At 38.9% G+C, this 16,507-nt stretch overlaps 1 protein-coding gene across 23 annotated transcripts in view; it reads right to left on the minus strand.

Moving 5' to 3' along the window:
* LOC311432768 (uncharacterized protein) overlaps positions 1-15,719 on the minus strand; it is a 28,990-nt gene extending 13,271 nt beyond the window's left edge. The window contains exons 1-9 of one of the 23 annotated variants that reach the window (XM_084511245.1): positions 15,593-15,684; positions 14,262-14,339; positions 13,241-13,318; positions 12,524-12,636; positions 11,865-11,982; positions 11,175-11,258; positions 7,316-7,377; positions 7,175-7,247; positions 6,782-6,898 (exon numbers count right to left, since the gene is read on the minus strand). In XM_084511245.1, coding sequence (XP_084367371.1) covers positions 6,782-6,898; positions 7,175-7,247; positions 7,316-7,377; positions 11,175-11,237 — 315 coding nt within the window. In that variant the 5' untranslated portion in view covers positions 11,238-11,258; positions 11,865-11,982; positions 12,524-12,636; ... (1 more) ...; positions 14,262-14,339; positions 15,593-15,684. Of the gene's footprint in view, positions 1-1,788; positions 2,848-3,014; positions 3,709-5,229; positions 6,681-6,781; positions 6,899-7,174; positions 7,378-10,811; positions 10,926-11,174; positions 11,259-11,864; positions 11,983-12,523; positions 12,637-13,240; positions 13,319-14,261; positions 14,340-15,592 lie in introns of those variants that run through there. The other 22 variants (XR_014690313.1, XM_084511244.1, XM_084511246.1 and 19 more) reach the window with 22 other exon arrangements.
* Positions 15,720-16,507: the final 788 nt, after the last annotated feature.

Here is a 16,507-nt window from a genome sequence, read left to right on the forward strand (position 1 = left end):
CATTGAGACCACCTCAGCTCTGCCAGTCCACAATGTATTACCAAATAAAAGCAGAGGCAGTGTAAGATATGACAGACCTTAGAGTAGCAGTAATGAACTTCTGGTCATCCTGACATCTGAACTGTTAGCTCAGTTTTCCCAGTACTGGAAATGATATCTGCAATATTTGGCTGACAGTCACACCTCTATTCCTAGCATTTTGATGGAACTCAGGGGAAATGGCAACATGTAATGATGCAGGCAGTAGGCCCAACACAGCCAATGCTTAAAATAGCTTTTTATGGCAGGAAATCAATGCAAAACTGCATCTTATGCATTGAACAAAATCTCTTTTCATGAACCTGTTTCATTTCAGGGAAATAGCCTCATTCATGCCTATGTGCCAACATTAATGATGTTCCTATGACAATGAAAGCTCACAAGTGGATTAAAGGGAACAAAGAGGCAATAGGCAACAAATAGTGAAAGAACAATGGAAGACAAACAGAGTTTAAATACAATTGTCATAGGTTTGCTTGGTTGAGGGATCTGGGAGCCAAAAATACTTTGACAAGGTGAACAATTAATGGAGAAAAACTTGGCATTCTAGAATTTATAGTGACAAGACATGGCTAGGACTCAGAATGTAGCTATTATCCAGAAACTGGACCTGCAGAGCATGCTTTGGAGGTGTGTGAATGTTAAGCATAACTGTAACACCTGTTCTGATCTCTACAGGAGAAAGGGAATATTTGTGTCTCAAGCAAGTTAAACATGGAAGTGAGTAATGATGCATCTTTTTTCCTCTCCCAACTAGACAAAATTATCTGTTTTAAAATAAGATTGAGAGTCAGAGAACTGTATGTATGGAGATGTTCAAATGGAATAAGGAGAGTTCTACTACCTCCTTTAGGGGAAAAAAAAAAAAAAAAAAAGTAATCTCTCATACTCTTCACATGAGGAGTGTCTTCAATTCAGTGGAGTTTGATTTGTTCATTTCTGCAGACCCCTAAAACTTCTCTAGCAGAAACAAGAACCTGTACATAGTGAGGCTAGAAAAGTGATTGTATTTTGCTCAATTTTTTACTACTAGAACAAGTCCACATATCCCAAAGGTTAAATATGCCTGAATGAAAAGACATTGGTGTGAAGTACACACCTTTAATCCAGAATGCTTAAAGATAACACTAATTTTTCTAGACATTTGCAATGGAAGCTTCTGAACATTTACTAGTAATAAGATCAGGGTGGGCAGGGGGAGGGTGTAGATCTCTAACAACCCTGGTTACAGCCAGCTGTGTGTAATAAAGTATTTAATTAAGTAGTGCAAGTGTTCTCTGAGCTCATATGGGATGGGAGGGTGGGGAGAGTGGGATTACAACTCACAACACTAAATCAACATGCACCATTATGGGCACATACAGTGCAAGTGGAATTCAGAAGTTTAAACATCTGAGGCCAGATCACCTGCACTGCTATAAAAGTTATCCCTTTAAAGAAGAGGAGTAAAGGTCATAGTACCTTCTGCCAAATATGAAAATGAGAACTAGAGACAGGAAACAGTGTTCAGATAAAAACAGTTTTGAAACTCTGTAACATCTGCTTTGGGTCTTCCACTGGTCCAAGTGCTGCACACAAGTCCTGTTTTGATTAATTCAGGTATAGTAGAGGCTCACATTTTAACAGGCATCAAAACAACTGTACACCAGCTGATGAAAAGCTGTCTTTGCTATATGGCATTGTGCAACACATTGTATTTGTAAGAGTGAACTACTGGATGGTAATATACTTTTGGCTGCCCCACTCACATTTTGTTAGGCTATGAAATACAATGAATTAAAATTCTTATCATCCCTATAATAAAAATTCATAACTAATGTCTCAAAAACAATTGTGTCAAACAGAACGCAGAAACAGGACACAGAGTCCAGCTCTGTATCTCCATCTGGAATCACAGAACAGTCTACTTGGCTACATGCAATGAACACTGTCTACTAGGGCAGGATGAAAAACCAAGAGATTTACAGTCAAAATTACCTCAGAGCCTAAAATTAAAAAGGATTAAAAAGGGATTCTAGATGTAATGCTTCTCATGGTCAGTATGTTTCTGAAAATGTCCTATACTTTGGTCTACTATTAAATCAAGTGTTGCAAGCATCTTGATGAGGAAAAATGCAAGAAAAATTGAAGTATTGCAATGACTATATTGAGGGAGAGAAAATGAAGACTGAAGAATTAGAAGAGATGTTACAAACAGCTTGGAAGTGTTATAACCTTTCTACCCAGTTCATAGTATCAGCTTAATGACATGGTAGCATTTCTGCTGCATAGAGTAGCTTTCAGTAGTTTGTCAGCTATGTGAAAATTTATGTGACCATGTGTGTATTTAGTGTATTCACTGTGAGGTTTGAACCCTAGGAAAAAAGATTGGCCCTATAGTTAACAGATTCTGTACAAGATGAAAAATGTATTTTATATTTTTTCAGCTCATATCTACTGAATGGTGTAAGTAATACATGCAAAGTTAATAGAGACACAGATCTGCATTGTGTGCACAAGACCCAGATGAACACATGCATGCTGCTTTTAGCTGGTGTCAGAGAATCACTGATTGTATCAGGTGAAGAGCTCTTTCCTTTAGAGAACATTTCTTGATCCTCCAACAGAGATGAGTGCATTCCTTAACTTACACACTGCAAGCCAGGAACGAGGTCAACTGAACCTCAAGAAATATTAACAAAACCTTCCCTCTGAGTCAGGCTAGAGCATTCCACATTTTTTCTCAAAGGCAATGGATTTAGGAAGTGAACCAGCCTCAATTTTCAACCTGCAGAAGCAAACTGTTGACTTTGAAGTGTACCTCCCTCACTGAAATAAATGAGAAAAATAACAGGTAGAAATAAAAAAGTAAACCACACACACAATAACAAAACAAACAAAAAAACAAGTATCTTCTGCTAGAAACTTTTTCTTTACTTCTCTTGTTGCTATAGAGGTTAAACATCTCACACTTTCTGCACCATATTTGACCTATGAATAAATGCATAAAGTTTATTTTTTATTAGAAAATTCCTTAACTTTTGAAACAAGTGGTCTTATAATCACTCATACACCTGGGAAAATGGAGGAAATTATAGTATAGTTTTCACATATGGTATTGAAGTTATGATACATTTTCTGTAAGATGACAAATTACTACTTCTGGATTTTGCGTACTAGTAACTGTTGCTTAATACCTGCAAGTATTGTAATAGTGACAAACAATTCTGATAAATTTCTGACAATTTAACATTGCAATTAACCACTGTATAACTGGCAACTGAAGCAAGCATAGATATGAGCACAAGTTTTCCAATCAAAACTGTACCTGAAAATATTTGTTCTTTTGATCAACAAAACCAGTCTAGAAAGCAGTGAAGTTAGCCCCGGGTTCACTCTGGTACTGCTACACAGTCATTTTATGAGTACTATGTTTGGCCTATTTACTGATGCTGTGGCTAGTTTTGTGAAGCACACACTATGTTCATACTGTTTAATCCTAATGGGGTCACTGAAAGTACAAGCAGCAATACATGCAATGGCTCCTCAGATCAGAGCATCTTGGTACACACTTCAAAGACAAAAGGAAGAACTGTTAACATAATATATCTTGCTTCCAGTGTTGTTTCCAGCCAGCTGTCATTCCTTCAACCTGTTTTCCGTTTCCTCATTTTACCATAGTAGCAGCAACTAAGGGATGAAAGAGATCCCTTATGTTACTTAAAAGTCTTGTCAAAGGAAGTAGGGAAGATAAGTGAACAGAATAGGACCTGTTTTAAACCTCAAGGGGTCTCCAGGTACCTGGTAAGACACCAGCAGCAGCTCACACAGACAGTATGACCAACACTGTAAACCACATGGAAAAGAAATGATAGGAAATCACCAAGTGGTAAACTATGAAGAAAAGCAGGCATACAAGAAGAGAAAAAGTCCATTCCCTGTTTTGAAGTGCATTTGCTTCTTTATGGTTTGGTTCTAAATAAAAGTCTTTCTTTAAGAAGGTGATTTAGTATTTAGTTATTACGAATATTGTTTCCAGGGGGAATAAGCTAGAGACAACAAAGTTGACTTAGTGCTGCTGAAGCAGCTGTGATGAATCACAGGAGACTGGTGGGAACAGAGTGTGATTCAGCTGGGAGGTGATGGATGCCTGTGGTTATTTATTCTGGAGGGTACCAGGGTGAGCTGGAAGTGCAGTTATCCCTTTAACTGCAACAAATCCTCTGACTAATCAAGTTTGTATTTTAAGTCAAGTGATGTTTTGTATTTTAAGTGATGTTGAGAAGGCAATGGATTTTGTACCCCTCTCCCTTTTCTGTACTCTTGTTTAAAAAAATAAATTGACAAGAGTAAATATATTTATTTAGTAGCAAAGCACCACTGCAAACAGGGCATCTAATAACTAAAGCAATTAAATCAGTACAAAATAGGTAAGGTACCTAGCCATCTGAAACATTATCTTTCTAATGTTAGTATGAAAAAAGATTGAAAGCAAGTAAACTTCATCACTTAAATATATTTCCATACCGAATATCAGCTATTTAAACTCTGGCTTCTATTTTGGCAACATTTTGTAACCTATTACTTTCCAAGAGTATGAAGCTTACTGTGAGAAGCTCTTAGCTGCTGACGTTTAGTTACTACATTCAAACACAACTCAAGTCTAATGCCTACTATAACAGAGAAAGCAAGTAAATTTTTCAAAAGCTTATGTAAACACCACACGAAGTAGAACAAAACAGGAGGGAATAGTGATTAAGAGACAGTTAACATAAATAGAAAAAAAAAAACTTGCTTATTTCATAGAAGGGAAGAGAACTCAAAACTCCTTGCTTCAGCAGCACACAGAAGCTTGGAGAAATCCAGATAAAAATCACAATACTTCTTCACATCTAGCTATACCTGAAAGTATTGTCCCTTAAGTGTCTATATTTAATGTCCTGAAGCCTTGTTTAGATTGTGCTCCTGAAGACAGGATTAAGTAAATGTGGTGGTGGAGAGCAGTAGTCACAACCAACATTACTTTGACCTTATCACTGAGCTGTTACAAATTGCAGAACATAGCTGTCACTGTTAATATCAAGTTAATTCATGCACTACAAGAGCATCCTCACATGCACAGGTCACTCACACACTCAAAGCCATGCAGGCATCCCCAGCCAGGGTCATGGCATAGAGGGTTGGATATCAGGACACCACCAGAGCCAAAGCAACATTTGACTTCATCTTCTTTATTACTTGCTTTCCCTTATGCTGCCTTAGCACCTCTGCAGAGGATCTAAGGGAGGGTGATGTTTTGAGATACCGCATGCATTTTAAGTTTATTCGAACTTCATATAAAACAAGCTTTATTTAAAATTGAAATATTTCCTAAAACATCCCAAATCAGTGTCATTTGTTTCATTCCAATTGAGAAGCAAGCATAAAAAAAAAGGGGAAAAAAATACTGCTTGTTTCTGAGAGACAGAAGAATTCCAGTCTTCTCCTGTGTCTGCGTCACTGTTTACCCCAGGCTTAGCAGGGTAAGAGCATAATCTCATTCAATCCTCCATATAGCTGTTTGGAGATTTGTGATTTTTTTTTAAAAAGAGGATAATGCAGGGAGATAAGTTACATGTGTCCAATGCCATATAGCAAGTTGTTGCTGATTAGTGATCTTCTGTAATGGTAATGCAGCATAGTCTTTGGGGGATTGCAATTGATCTGTTCTGAAGATATACAGTGTGCCCCTTCATTGACCCAGCCTCCAAGACTGCAGAGTGCACTAGCAGTGAAGAATGAGAGAAAAACTCTGAAGGCACTTTAAAATCAATGGTAAGAATTCAGGTTATATTAAGAAAATTTTCAGTTAGCTCTATTTTGTTTACTCATTTAGAAGCATTGCAATTCTGAATCAGTGCTACTTTAGTTCATAGTTAGTAGGAAGAACAATTTAAAATAAAAAGCATCTGCATCGTTTACACCCTGAGAATCACAGCAGCCATGAGTTTTGACACTGCTTGTTCACTTGCATTGGTAATATGGATTACTTCCAAAAAGTCATAGAAATGTGTAAAACAAGACTGAGCTGTGACATTCCTCACAGAAGTTTGTTTGAACTGATCTTAAGTGTTTTAGCAATGGGAATTCTGCACATTTCCTAGACATTCCTTTTCACTGCTTACTTAGGCAAAGAAATTTCCACATCACCAACTGTGATTAGTTGCCATAGATGCTTAGGGATTAAGAAGGTACAGATTGTCGCTTGCTTATGCCTACAGAGAACATCAACACCATAGATGAACTCAATGTGGAGGGAAGAGGCGTATTCTCAGTACTGCAGCAAACAAGTACAGAGAACTCCCTTTTTGGTCCTGTGGCCCTGATAGATTCCCTTAGCTCAAATCAAATCCAATCATACCAAATGCTTTAAACAGGTAAATGCTTTTCTTTAAGAATAGATCATCTTCCCAATCCAAGAGCCTCAGCAAAAAAAAAAAAAAAAAAAAAAGCACAACTGCTGAAACATCACAAGATCACAAGGAATCATTCCTAGATTTCACACACGTATGGTATCATGTGTTAGTTTACAGACCCATGGAGTCTTCCCAAAGTAACTGCTGTCCTACTGGTAATAATCCACTGTTGCTTTAAGCTTCACCTTCACAGCTTCAGCACAGCAGCTGGATGTCAATAAAATGTTCAGAAGATTAAAAACAGATTAATAAATTGTGTTTTATTACCACTAAGTTAAAGAAGCAAGTGCTTTTAACTGTTTACAAACCTTTCTATAATCTCTTGAAAAGCTCCTTGTACCCATTGAAATTATCGGACAGCCTGATTTTCTACAGTCAGGTCCCAATTCAAGCAGCATTACCCCATCTTGATTGGAGATGGACTCCTGAAACATTAAGAATAAAGAAATTTAAAAAATGAAAGATATGGGTCCAAGAGGCTGAAGAGCTTTCAGGGCCCTGACTATTAATTTATTGTACTTATTTTTTATTTAGATCCTTCATGATAAACTAAGCTGTATATTCTTGCCGTAGTTGACTAGCTCAAGCATATGGAAATTCACTGAAGATAGTTTTTTACAAAACCTTTCTTTAACCTGATAACTGCAGTTCCTGAAAAGGTATGTTTTGTGAGTGATCTTGACACAGGAGGTATTACATACATTGTTCTGTTGGAACTCCAAATATCTTGCTGCTCCTCCATACGTGCCACTCATGTAAAGAGCATTATGTGTTCTGTTGCAAATGAAGGCAGTCAAAAACAGGCACAGATCTATATGCAAAGATGTAGTTTGCCAACTCACACTGAAGTGCAGTTCCAGCAAAGAAGGGTTTTATGCTGATAACTGCTGTGCAGCCAACCCACCTGTCAAGATACAGAGAGAAGTTACTTAAAATAAAGAATGCCTGGTGTAAATCAAATATCTATGAAAGGACGCCTTAATCTCCTGCCTCCAGCTCCACAAGGCACTGTGACTGTTGATTTCAGCCTTACTTACTGAGTTCCTTTCACCTATTTTTCCCCTTTGTTAATTTACTGGGGAGATCTATAAGGGTGGATAGGAGACCGTTGTCCAAAGAACAGATGTTAATGAAAGTGCTGCTACTTCTGACAGCCTTCCCCCTTTACCTTCCTAGTTAAAGGAAACATTCCCTCACACATATACACACATACTATGCACAAAGAGCTATCTGTAGAAGAAAGCAATTGTGTCACTCTTTGTATTATTTAACACTAGGATGGGTTTGTTAAACATTTTACCAGCTGCGTTTTAGATCAAATGATTGGTCTTAACCTTTCTGGTCCTTCTTTGGAGATTTCACTATGGGTACAGATGCAAAGACTGAATGAGGAAAAACTCTTAATCAGGTAGCTTGTTCACTTGGCTGTAGCTGTTTGGGGCAGGTCAGGAAGATTTTGACAGAAACTAGGTGTGTGAACACATAAGGGCACATTTCTAACCATTTTAGGGATCTGGCTATTAGCCAGAATTTTATTTTTTTTTTTTGGCATAGTCCATGGGTTCTATACTTCGTTGTCTTCCCCCTGCCCCCATCTTAGATTAAGAAGTGTTCAAAGTCCAGAGGGAAAGAGTGGTTGGAAACAAAACACTCATGTGGGGGGCAACTGTGAATAATAATATTACTGTGAAGCTGGGATAATAAAAAGTAACCCATGATGATCATTACCCAGCAGCTATGAAAGTGTTGGGAAAAGGGAAACATGATTCAGCTGCAAACAGCAGCTGAACATCCACTCAGGTAGCTGGAAAGTCAGCAGGGTTTGGGGAGGAATCAGGCATGCTTTTGCTATTAGAAAGCTTCACGTCATCAGCACTGACAGGAGGAACACATCCAAAGGTACAGAAAGTCTGTTTAGTTCCCTTTTCTGATGCTGACCATAGGCTCAGTACAGAGAACACTTAGCTGTTACCCCCACGTACTTCCTGACTGATACAGGATGCTGTCTCCCACAGCAATAAAGGAAATGATAGCCTCCCATATACATTCAAGTAATATTAATAAAATAAGAAGTATGTAATAATAACCAGAGCCATATGAAATGTGTACTTCATGAACCAAAATTAAACTAGAGAAATGGATAAGCATGAAAGGTCAAGGCTCATAAACTGAACATAATCTCCTGTGCTTTACGCCTCCCTCACCACAAGCAAATTAAATTTTAATGATTTTTGGAAGCTCTTGCTACTAAATACTGTTTCCAACTTCCGTACGAATGACAGCATAACCCTAAGGCCAGCGAGAGCAGCTAAAGCCCACATGCTTTACCATGAAAGGCATTAGATTTTTCCCTAATGAGCACAACATACAACACAACAATCCTGACAGGATGGTGTGAGCAAATGGAATTGAAAGCTTTGGTCAGAGCTTAAGAGATCCCAGATCTCCACTGCTCCAATGAGGGCAATACAATGAAAACCATTGCTGGAGAAGACTAACAAGGGTGCTGATCTCTCTCTGTGAAAAAATAAATCAATGCCCACACTAACTACAACACGGGGAAATCAGACTTCAGTAATCATCAAAGGTAATTTATGAATATATGGTAGCAACTGCAAGTCATTGCTTTGGAACACATTTTATTTTGCAACGTGATCTAGTCAAGTATTGATATGTGTATGTCATGTTCTGAACACCGTCCAGCACCCTTAAATTATGATGACAGAAGAAGCTTAAGACCTAAAAGGAGTTCTAAGATAGCTGTTTGGTTTCAGGCAAAGATTTATGGCCTTCATACAGCCATCAAGCAATTACAGGTATCAAGTTAGAAAGTGGTGTAAGCCAACAACAGCATGAAATTAACATGGGCCCTAGCAAGGCAAGACTTCAGGGGCTGGTCTAGTGAGACTAGAGGAAAGAAAAGGAACTCCACCTACAATACAGTACATGATGAGGAACTGGATGACCTCAAGCCAGCTGCTGGTCCTAATACACTTCAATCAAACCATAGATGACTCCTTACACTTAGCAAATATCTCACCAGCAAATATCTGTGTTCATCCTAACTGCTATATGTATGACAATCAAAAGACAGAGCAGATTTTGAAATGGTTGTTAATTGCACACCATTATTCAGTTACTCAAACTAGTTATTTGATTTGTATATTTGTACAAAGCTTTATTGTTTCCACACAGAGCTGATAAAAATACAAATTAACAGTAGTTTGTGGTACTAATTTTTAACTATCTATCTTCAGACAAAATGAAACTTCAAGAGCATGAATTAGAGTGTTCTTAAATGCATTCTACACTGGTTGAGATATACTATGAGTTTCCTCTGGAAAGGGACAGTGGTTTTCTTTTCAATGCATGCTGAACACACAAAATACATTCCTGTTCAAATATGAAGTGTCCAACTACAATCAAAATATTGCTTTCCTCTTAAATGTTATTTCTGTTTTCCACCTGCACATCACCATTCATTTAAAAAATTCTATAATAGGCAATGGTTTTTCAGATGAAAAACTTGAATCACATCCCCCCAGTTCAGCAGAGTAATCTTAACCAGAACTTGTTCACAGATCTTCCTACTCTGATTGTCAGATACACAGGGAATTAATGTTAGGTTTTGTCATTTGTAGTGTTTAGAAGTATGGCAAATGTGGCTGGCAAAAAAACAAGAGGAAGTGAAGATATATAAATACAAAAAGCAAGCCTTTTCTGATGTGAGACTACAGTGATGACAATTGCAGAACAAGCCTCTCTTTTATAGAAATCGAATTATCTTGAGGTCATCATCACACTTGCAAGAACCCCAAGCATTGCTGACTTATCACAGCTTTTGTGCTTGACCATCTGTCAATGCTTCCTCATACACCAGTGGAATTTAAAGCAACAGAAACCAGCAGTGTAATTAACAGGGCCACTATCTCAGGTGCTCCTTTTTGTAGAGTGCAGCTCTAATGTATTCTTTAGAGGCACACAGTACATCCAGGAACACTCCTGTGCTTCCAGAAATTGTGGTTTACTGCCTCAGCCCACACTGGGTTAGAGACACCTTTTTACACACCCCATTTCTCCCCCTCCCCCAATACTCTCAAGATACATGCTTTTTTTTTTTTTGAAGGACCAATTATCATTCAGCTCTCCAGCCTAAACACAGACTAATGGCACAGTCTAATAAAATCACAAAATAAATAACGGTTTCCACTGTAAACTACAGAAACTATGTGCCAGAAGCTTCTCTACCTGCTGTTTTCAACTACTTATGGAGGTAGTGGAAGTGCTACACCTCTTTGCACATGCTCCTATCTCTTAGTTCCTCATGAAAATATTTACCTGCACAAGCTGTAGGGGAGCCCAGAAATTGCACACATGTGAACCATTCCTGCTTTTCAGAGAACTTGATCTTATCAAAGTTCAGGAGGCTGCAGCCACTCCCTATGTTCACTTCTTCCAGTGAGATGGAAAAAAATCCAAATTCATATCAGCAGGCTAGTTTACAGTTTCGCATCCTGAGCAGAATCCTCAAGCTTCTTGACCTGTGCTTGGTCACAACAATTTAATTATAGCTGTAACAGCCCTTGCTACAGCTACAGTTGTAACAGTAATTATAGCTGCAACATCCCCCTCTGATGCCTTGCTCCTCTCTCATCACACCTACCACAGAAATTTCTCATGCTTTGAGACAAGGCTACTCACAGTACCAATTATGTTTTCTGCTGGTTTGCTTGAAATAGTCCAAGTGGTGCCGAGAGAATACATGTCATCTAATGAGCAAGCACACTGCAAGATGAGACAAAATATTTTGAGTGCTGTGCAGAAGAGAAACTATCCAAATTCAACCCCCCTTTTTTCAGGATCTTTGACTTGTTCTTGAGCTCATATTCAATGAGATCATTAGATTCTGAGAATTCAATTTCTCTGCATTAGTTCCTTGTCTTGCAACAGTCACTTGCAGCTTTTGCTACCGTTCTGAGGTGGAGCTACAGACTGTGACTTACTTTCTTTCGGACTGCACAATACTTTGTTATGTCCATGCAAAAATAAATTTATATCTATGTGAATTTGAACTACGGATTTTGCAGAGTATTTCTGAGGTATTTTACCACTCTATCAGTGCATTGCAAGCCTCAGTATCATACAGCTAAAGGTAGGCACCAAATTCACATTTTATCCTGAGGACAAGATGCTAGTTTTCTTGAGGAGGAATGGTCCTGCATCCTTCATTGTTGCTTGTGGTTTTGCAGAGAAATACTTTATAACACACACCAAGATGTATTCAGATTAGATGTATTAGGGGGATAATTGCTTTGGATTCAGTACTTTACCATAATTTATATTTCAGATTAAGGAAGGAAATTTACTGGTATTGCAACATATTTTACTTACCTAGAACTGCTAATAACTGACCGGAGATAGAGACCAGAAGAGCCTCTCTAGACTAAAATCCATGGAAGGATGAAATAAACATCAGTGCAGTGACAGTATGATTGACCCTTTGACTTGCCTGTGGACAAGTACTCCAGATTAAGCAGGATAGAGCAAGGGGAAAAACAAAAACAACAACGAAAAACAGCCTACACTAGGGTAATGCAGATAACACAGGAGAGATTATAAATCTAAACCAGTTAGATCAGTGCAAAATACCAGTGAGCATTCAAGATTCTGAAGAAAAAATCCCACAGGAACTATTTCTTCTTCACTTTATAAAAGTGACATTCTACTCTACATAGAGTAGCAATGTAGAATATAGAAAATTATGCTGTAAAAATAATCTATCATTTCAACAGTCAACTAAGTTCAGTCTTTCATGTCTAATTCACTCCATTAATATTCTGCTTTTGTATTTAAAAAAGCTAGTACCTTTATTATTATTATTTCTACTGCATGAAGGCAGCACAGTTGTATTTCAATTGTTCATTTAGCAGTACTCATCGCATAGGGTAACAGGAGCCACTGCGTAAATGAAAGCATTTACAAGCCAGATATTCATTTCACAGTACTGAAATGATGTCCTTTTCTCTTAATTTAACAGTTATATTATCTACCTTCAGACAGCTAGATTTCGTGTCCATATATTATCAACAGAGATAGACCCAAACTTCAGTCTCCTGAACTACTCCCAGAAGATGACAGTATTGGAGCTTCATTTTCTAAAATACTTGTAGAAGGATATAAGAAGAATATATGAGGATTTGCAGCACCAGTGTTAGAAAATGTTTCAAGTAAGATGTATGAGATTATCTTTTAGGATTTTTTACAGGTACCAAATTTGATATCAAATCTAAACTGAGACTTATGATTTATACAATTTTACAGTCATCTAGCACCAATGCAACTACAGCAAATACAGAAGCTCAGGACTTGAGTCCCAAAGAATTGTAGAATATAGACTTAACTTGTCCTTTAAAATTTTCATCTTTACACAACTCACCTAAATATTTATGTCATTACATGCTTGCCACATAAATAAACTGATGATGACATTTGCAAGCTCTTATGCAAATTGTACTGATTACATCTACCCTGACATAAGTTGCAACTACTTCATTCCTGTACTGAATGGTTCAGGTTCTTACCATGCATGATTATTTCAAAATTTTGGTATATTTATTGCTTTTTTTTGTTTGTTTTTTAAGTGGGGAGGAGAGGGAAGTTGTCTTCAGTTTTTACTTACAGAATGAGCAGTTATAAGCTAATAGCACTGGGTGTATTTTAAGAACATGAAGGGATCATAAAATACTAAAATACCTGGAGATATATACCTCAGCAGGATTTGAAAGAGAAGAGATTAGGAATTGGACTCAGTTTAATGTAGAGATGGATAACTCTTCCAGTTGAGGCTAGGGAAAGCAAAGCAATTTAATGTTCATCCGTATGGAGAATCATGCTGACAGTTTTGCAAACAGCCACAGTGAAAGCAGAAACAAGGCATGCTCCCACATTTCCTTTGACATGGTCCCCTGACTGCCCCATCTCTGTGTTTTCCCTATTAAATTATACTTGTCTGTGCTGTTTTTATTATAGATCTATATAGTGCTTCCAATCTTTCACAGGGTAAGATTACTTATCCATGGCCTTTCTTGCTTGCACAGATGTCTAAACCTATATATGCCTGTTGTATATCTATTAGGCCCTTCTTGCGAAGGCCTAATCTATCTGCCACTGGCAATCTGCAGAACAGACATGAAAGGCAGGAACCATCCTGCTAAATGTGACCAACACCAGCTATCTGGTGCCAGGGGTAACATTTAATTTCTGGCTAAATGAACAGGTCAATGACTTTATTTTTACTTGTATGAAAATCCACTCTTTCATAGATTTTGCAGCATGCATCTGATCTAGCATGAGCTGGCATGTGGACAGCTGGGAAAAAAAGGATGGGTGTTACTTAAAACACTGATAGCTGCCCTGTACCTTTAAAAACTGACCATATGTACCATTAAAGGAATACCGTAAATGTCAGTCAAGGCCTAATTAGTGTCTATAAAGGTACTTCCTGGCAATAATTGATTTCTTAATCCAGATCCCAATCTACTCTGCTGATATTCTTTAATGACTTTCTGATGTCAGTGATAACAAATTGGATAAGAAAAGATGTTTTCGACAATCTGGAGGATTCACAGGAGACACAAAGACTGAGTTAACATGACACTGTTGCCAAGAGTGACTGAGCAAACAGTGTTTGCAATTACAATTCACTCCCCAAACTCAGTTTCCAGCAGCACTTTAACTTTAATTATGGCTGCCCCAGAGTAAAGGAGGGGAAAAATTGCTTTCCATTACCTATTCATTCTTTTGTCTTCCATGCTCCTCAGCAATCTTGATCATGTAATTAAACTCCAAAGGCTATTTACTGACAACCTGTGGTCAAAACATAACAGAAGACAATAGCAATACTCCAATTCGGTTCCCTCCTTCCTGCAGGGCTGGCTCCTGCCAAATTGCTTCCTTTGCAGAAATCACCATATGCCATAACCAGATCATTTGGAAGTGGGGTGTTGTATAGGTAGCTGGCAAGGCATAAAACCTTGCTCCTACAATTACTTAGAGATATATTGCATTAACAGCCCATGTTTTCCCTATGCTTTCCGGAAGAAAGAGTAAATTCAGCCATTGAAATACCTAGAAAACATTCATGCCTGATCCTGATCTTCAGCAAAAGACTGAAATTGAGCCTTAAGAGTGAAGGCCTCAGTAAATTCTAACTTTAGTGAAAGTAGCATACAAGATAGAGAAAGAGCTTTGGGCTCTGCACAAGAAGGGAAATACCACTGAAAAAAATAACATTAAGAGATTTGGGCATCTAAGTCACACACACACACAAAAAATGTATCTAGAATCATTACACATTGCTTTCTAGCTTATACCTACACACTGTAATACACAGACATATAAACTGATTTTTCTTTTATCTCTAAATAACAAATAAATAAGGCTTCCGATGGACTTTCTATGGTGAGGAAAACTTGCTAATTTAAACCACAAGTAATTTGAGAAAAGAAGAGCAGTCCTCCTGTTTAAACAGCCTTCTACCCCCTACTGTTCTGCCTTGTTAATAAGCCTTGGAAATGATAACACAAGCCATCCAAACGATGAACAAGCATGGAACAGGACCCAGGATGAATGGGACAACCCTGAGTCCCCAGTCCACCACAGACAGCTATGGCTCTAAACTGCTTCCCACTGTAAGTCCACCACAGCACTTATCATCCAAAGAACTTCACAATTCTATACTGTAACTACTTACATCATCCCTTCTTCCAAAAGAGGAGGTTAAAGTGAGAAAAAAAAAACACACAAGGAAAAAGTGTGGAGGCTGGTGGCACCCATACTAAGAGCACAGGACTGCAATATCTCCTGAGCAGGAGACGTGCTCAAGCCACGCTCCTGCTGTCTTCTCTTCACCACAGCGAGCATGGTGCATGACATGGGGAAACAGCAGAGAGTTGAGGGTATGCTCAAACACTCTGAGAGGTATCTGCCTTTCTCTACTAACCAAGATTTGGGACAGCAGTCTCCTGCTTCTACCACAGCAAGAGCTCACTCAGCTTCTGTTGTGCTCGAGACAAAAAGGACAAGCAAGTCCCATCACCCAGCCAAGCATCAGCACTTACCACAAGTGAAGCTGAACATAAGCGAAGTGAAATCCTCTGGCTGGCACAGATTATAGCTGCTGCTGCTACTTGAAATAGGTGCAGCCCTGACTAAGAAAACGGGATTTATAACCTCCTTCCCTTCTTTTATAAGTAACACCTGATGAAGTTGCAGGCAGGTGTGGGGTGTTGGGGGGCCAGCTAAAGCACAGGTGGGAGAGCTTTGTGAGGCCTGGTCTGTGACAGGCAGAAAGCCAAGTCTCCAAGGTAGAAAAAAGATAAGTCCTGTGCAGAGATCCACAGGGTTTGTGCATGTGCACACCAGGAAAACACAGAGCTGCTGGGGTAAATGTTGAGCGTGCAGGAAAGAAGTCCCCCAGGAACTTGGGGGGATGTTTTCTCTCCAGCTTGTGGCTTGCTTGGCCTCATTCAGCAGCTCTGGTTTTCTAATCTTTGAGCACGGTTTCCTTGCTATATTACTTGGTGCTTTTCCTTTGCCCTAGATGCAGCTTTAAACTTAGGAAGTCTGTGATGCCTCTCAATGAGGTCACTTTAAAGAAAAGGCTAATTCCAGGGTTCTGCTGATTCTGGCGATCGGTCATATGCAGTTACCCTCCAACCAAAACTGGGTGATCGTTAGCGGTGCTACCCTAACTGCTCCCTGTGGGCAGTAGCTGTGGAGGAGAAGGTGGGCTAGATGTGCCACCCTCACTGTCCCACTGTCCCCAGTCATAATGCTGGAGAAGAGTGTGCTGAGGAGAGGGTGTAAGACGGCCATTCCTAATGCAACCAGTCAAGAGGTTTCCCTCCCTCCCAGCGTTTCTCCTGGCTCTTCCTTCCACTCAGACATGAATGGTGGGATGGTTAGGGCACAACCACATCCATCCCACTGGCAGGTGTGGAGACACTGAAACTAGCTCAGGCACTGCAAACTTC

Source organism: Aythya ferina (genome assembly GCF_964211825.1).
Source record: "Aythya ferina genome assembly, chromosome: 1".
Taxonomy (NCBI): domain Eukaryota; kingdom Metazoa; phylum Chordata; class Aves; order Anseriformes; family Anatidae; genus Aythya; species Aythya ferina.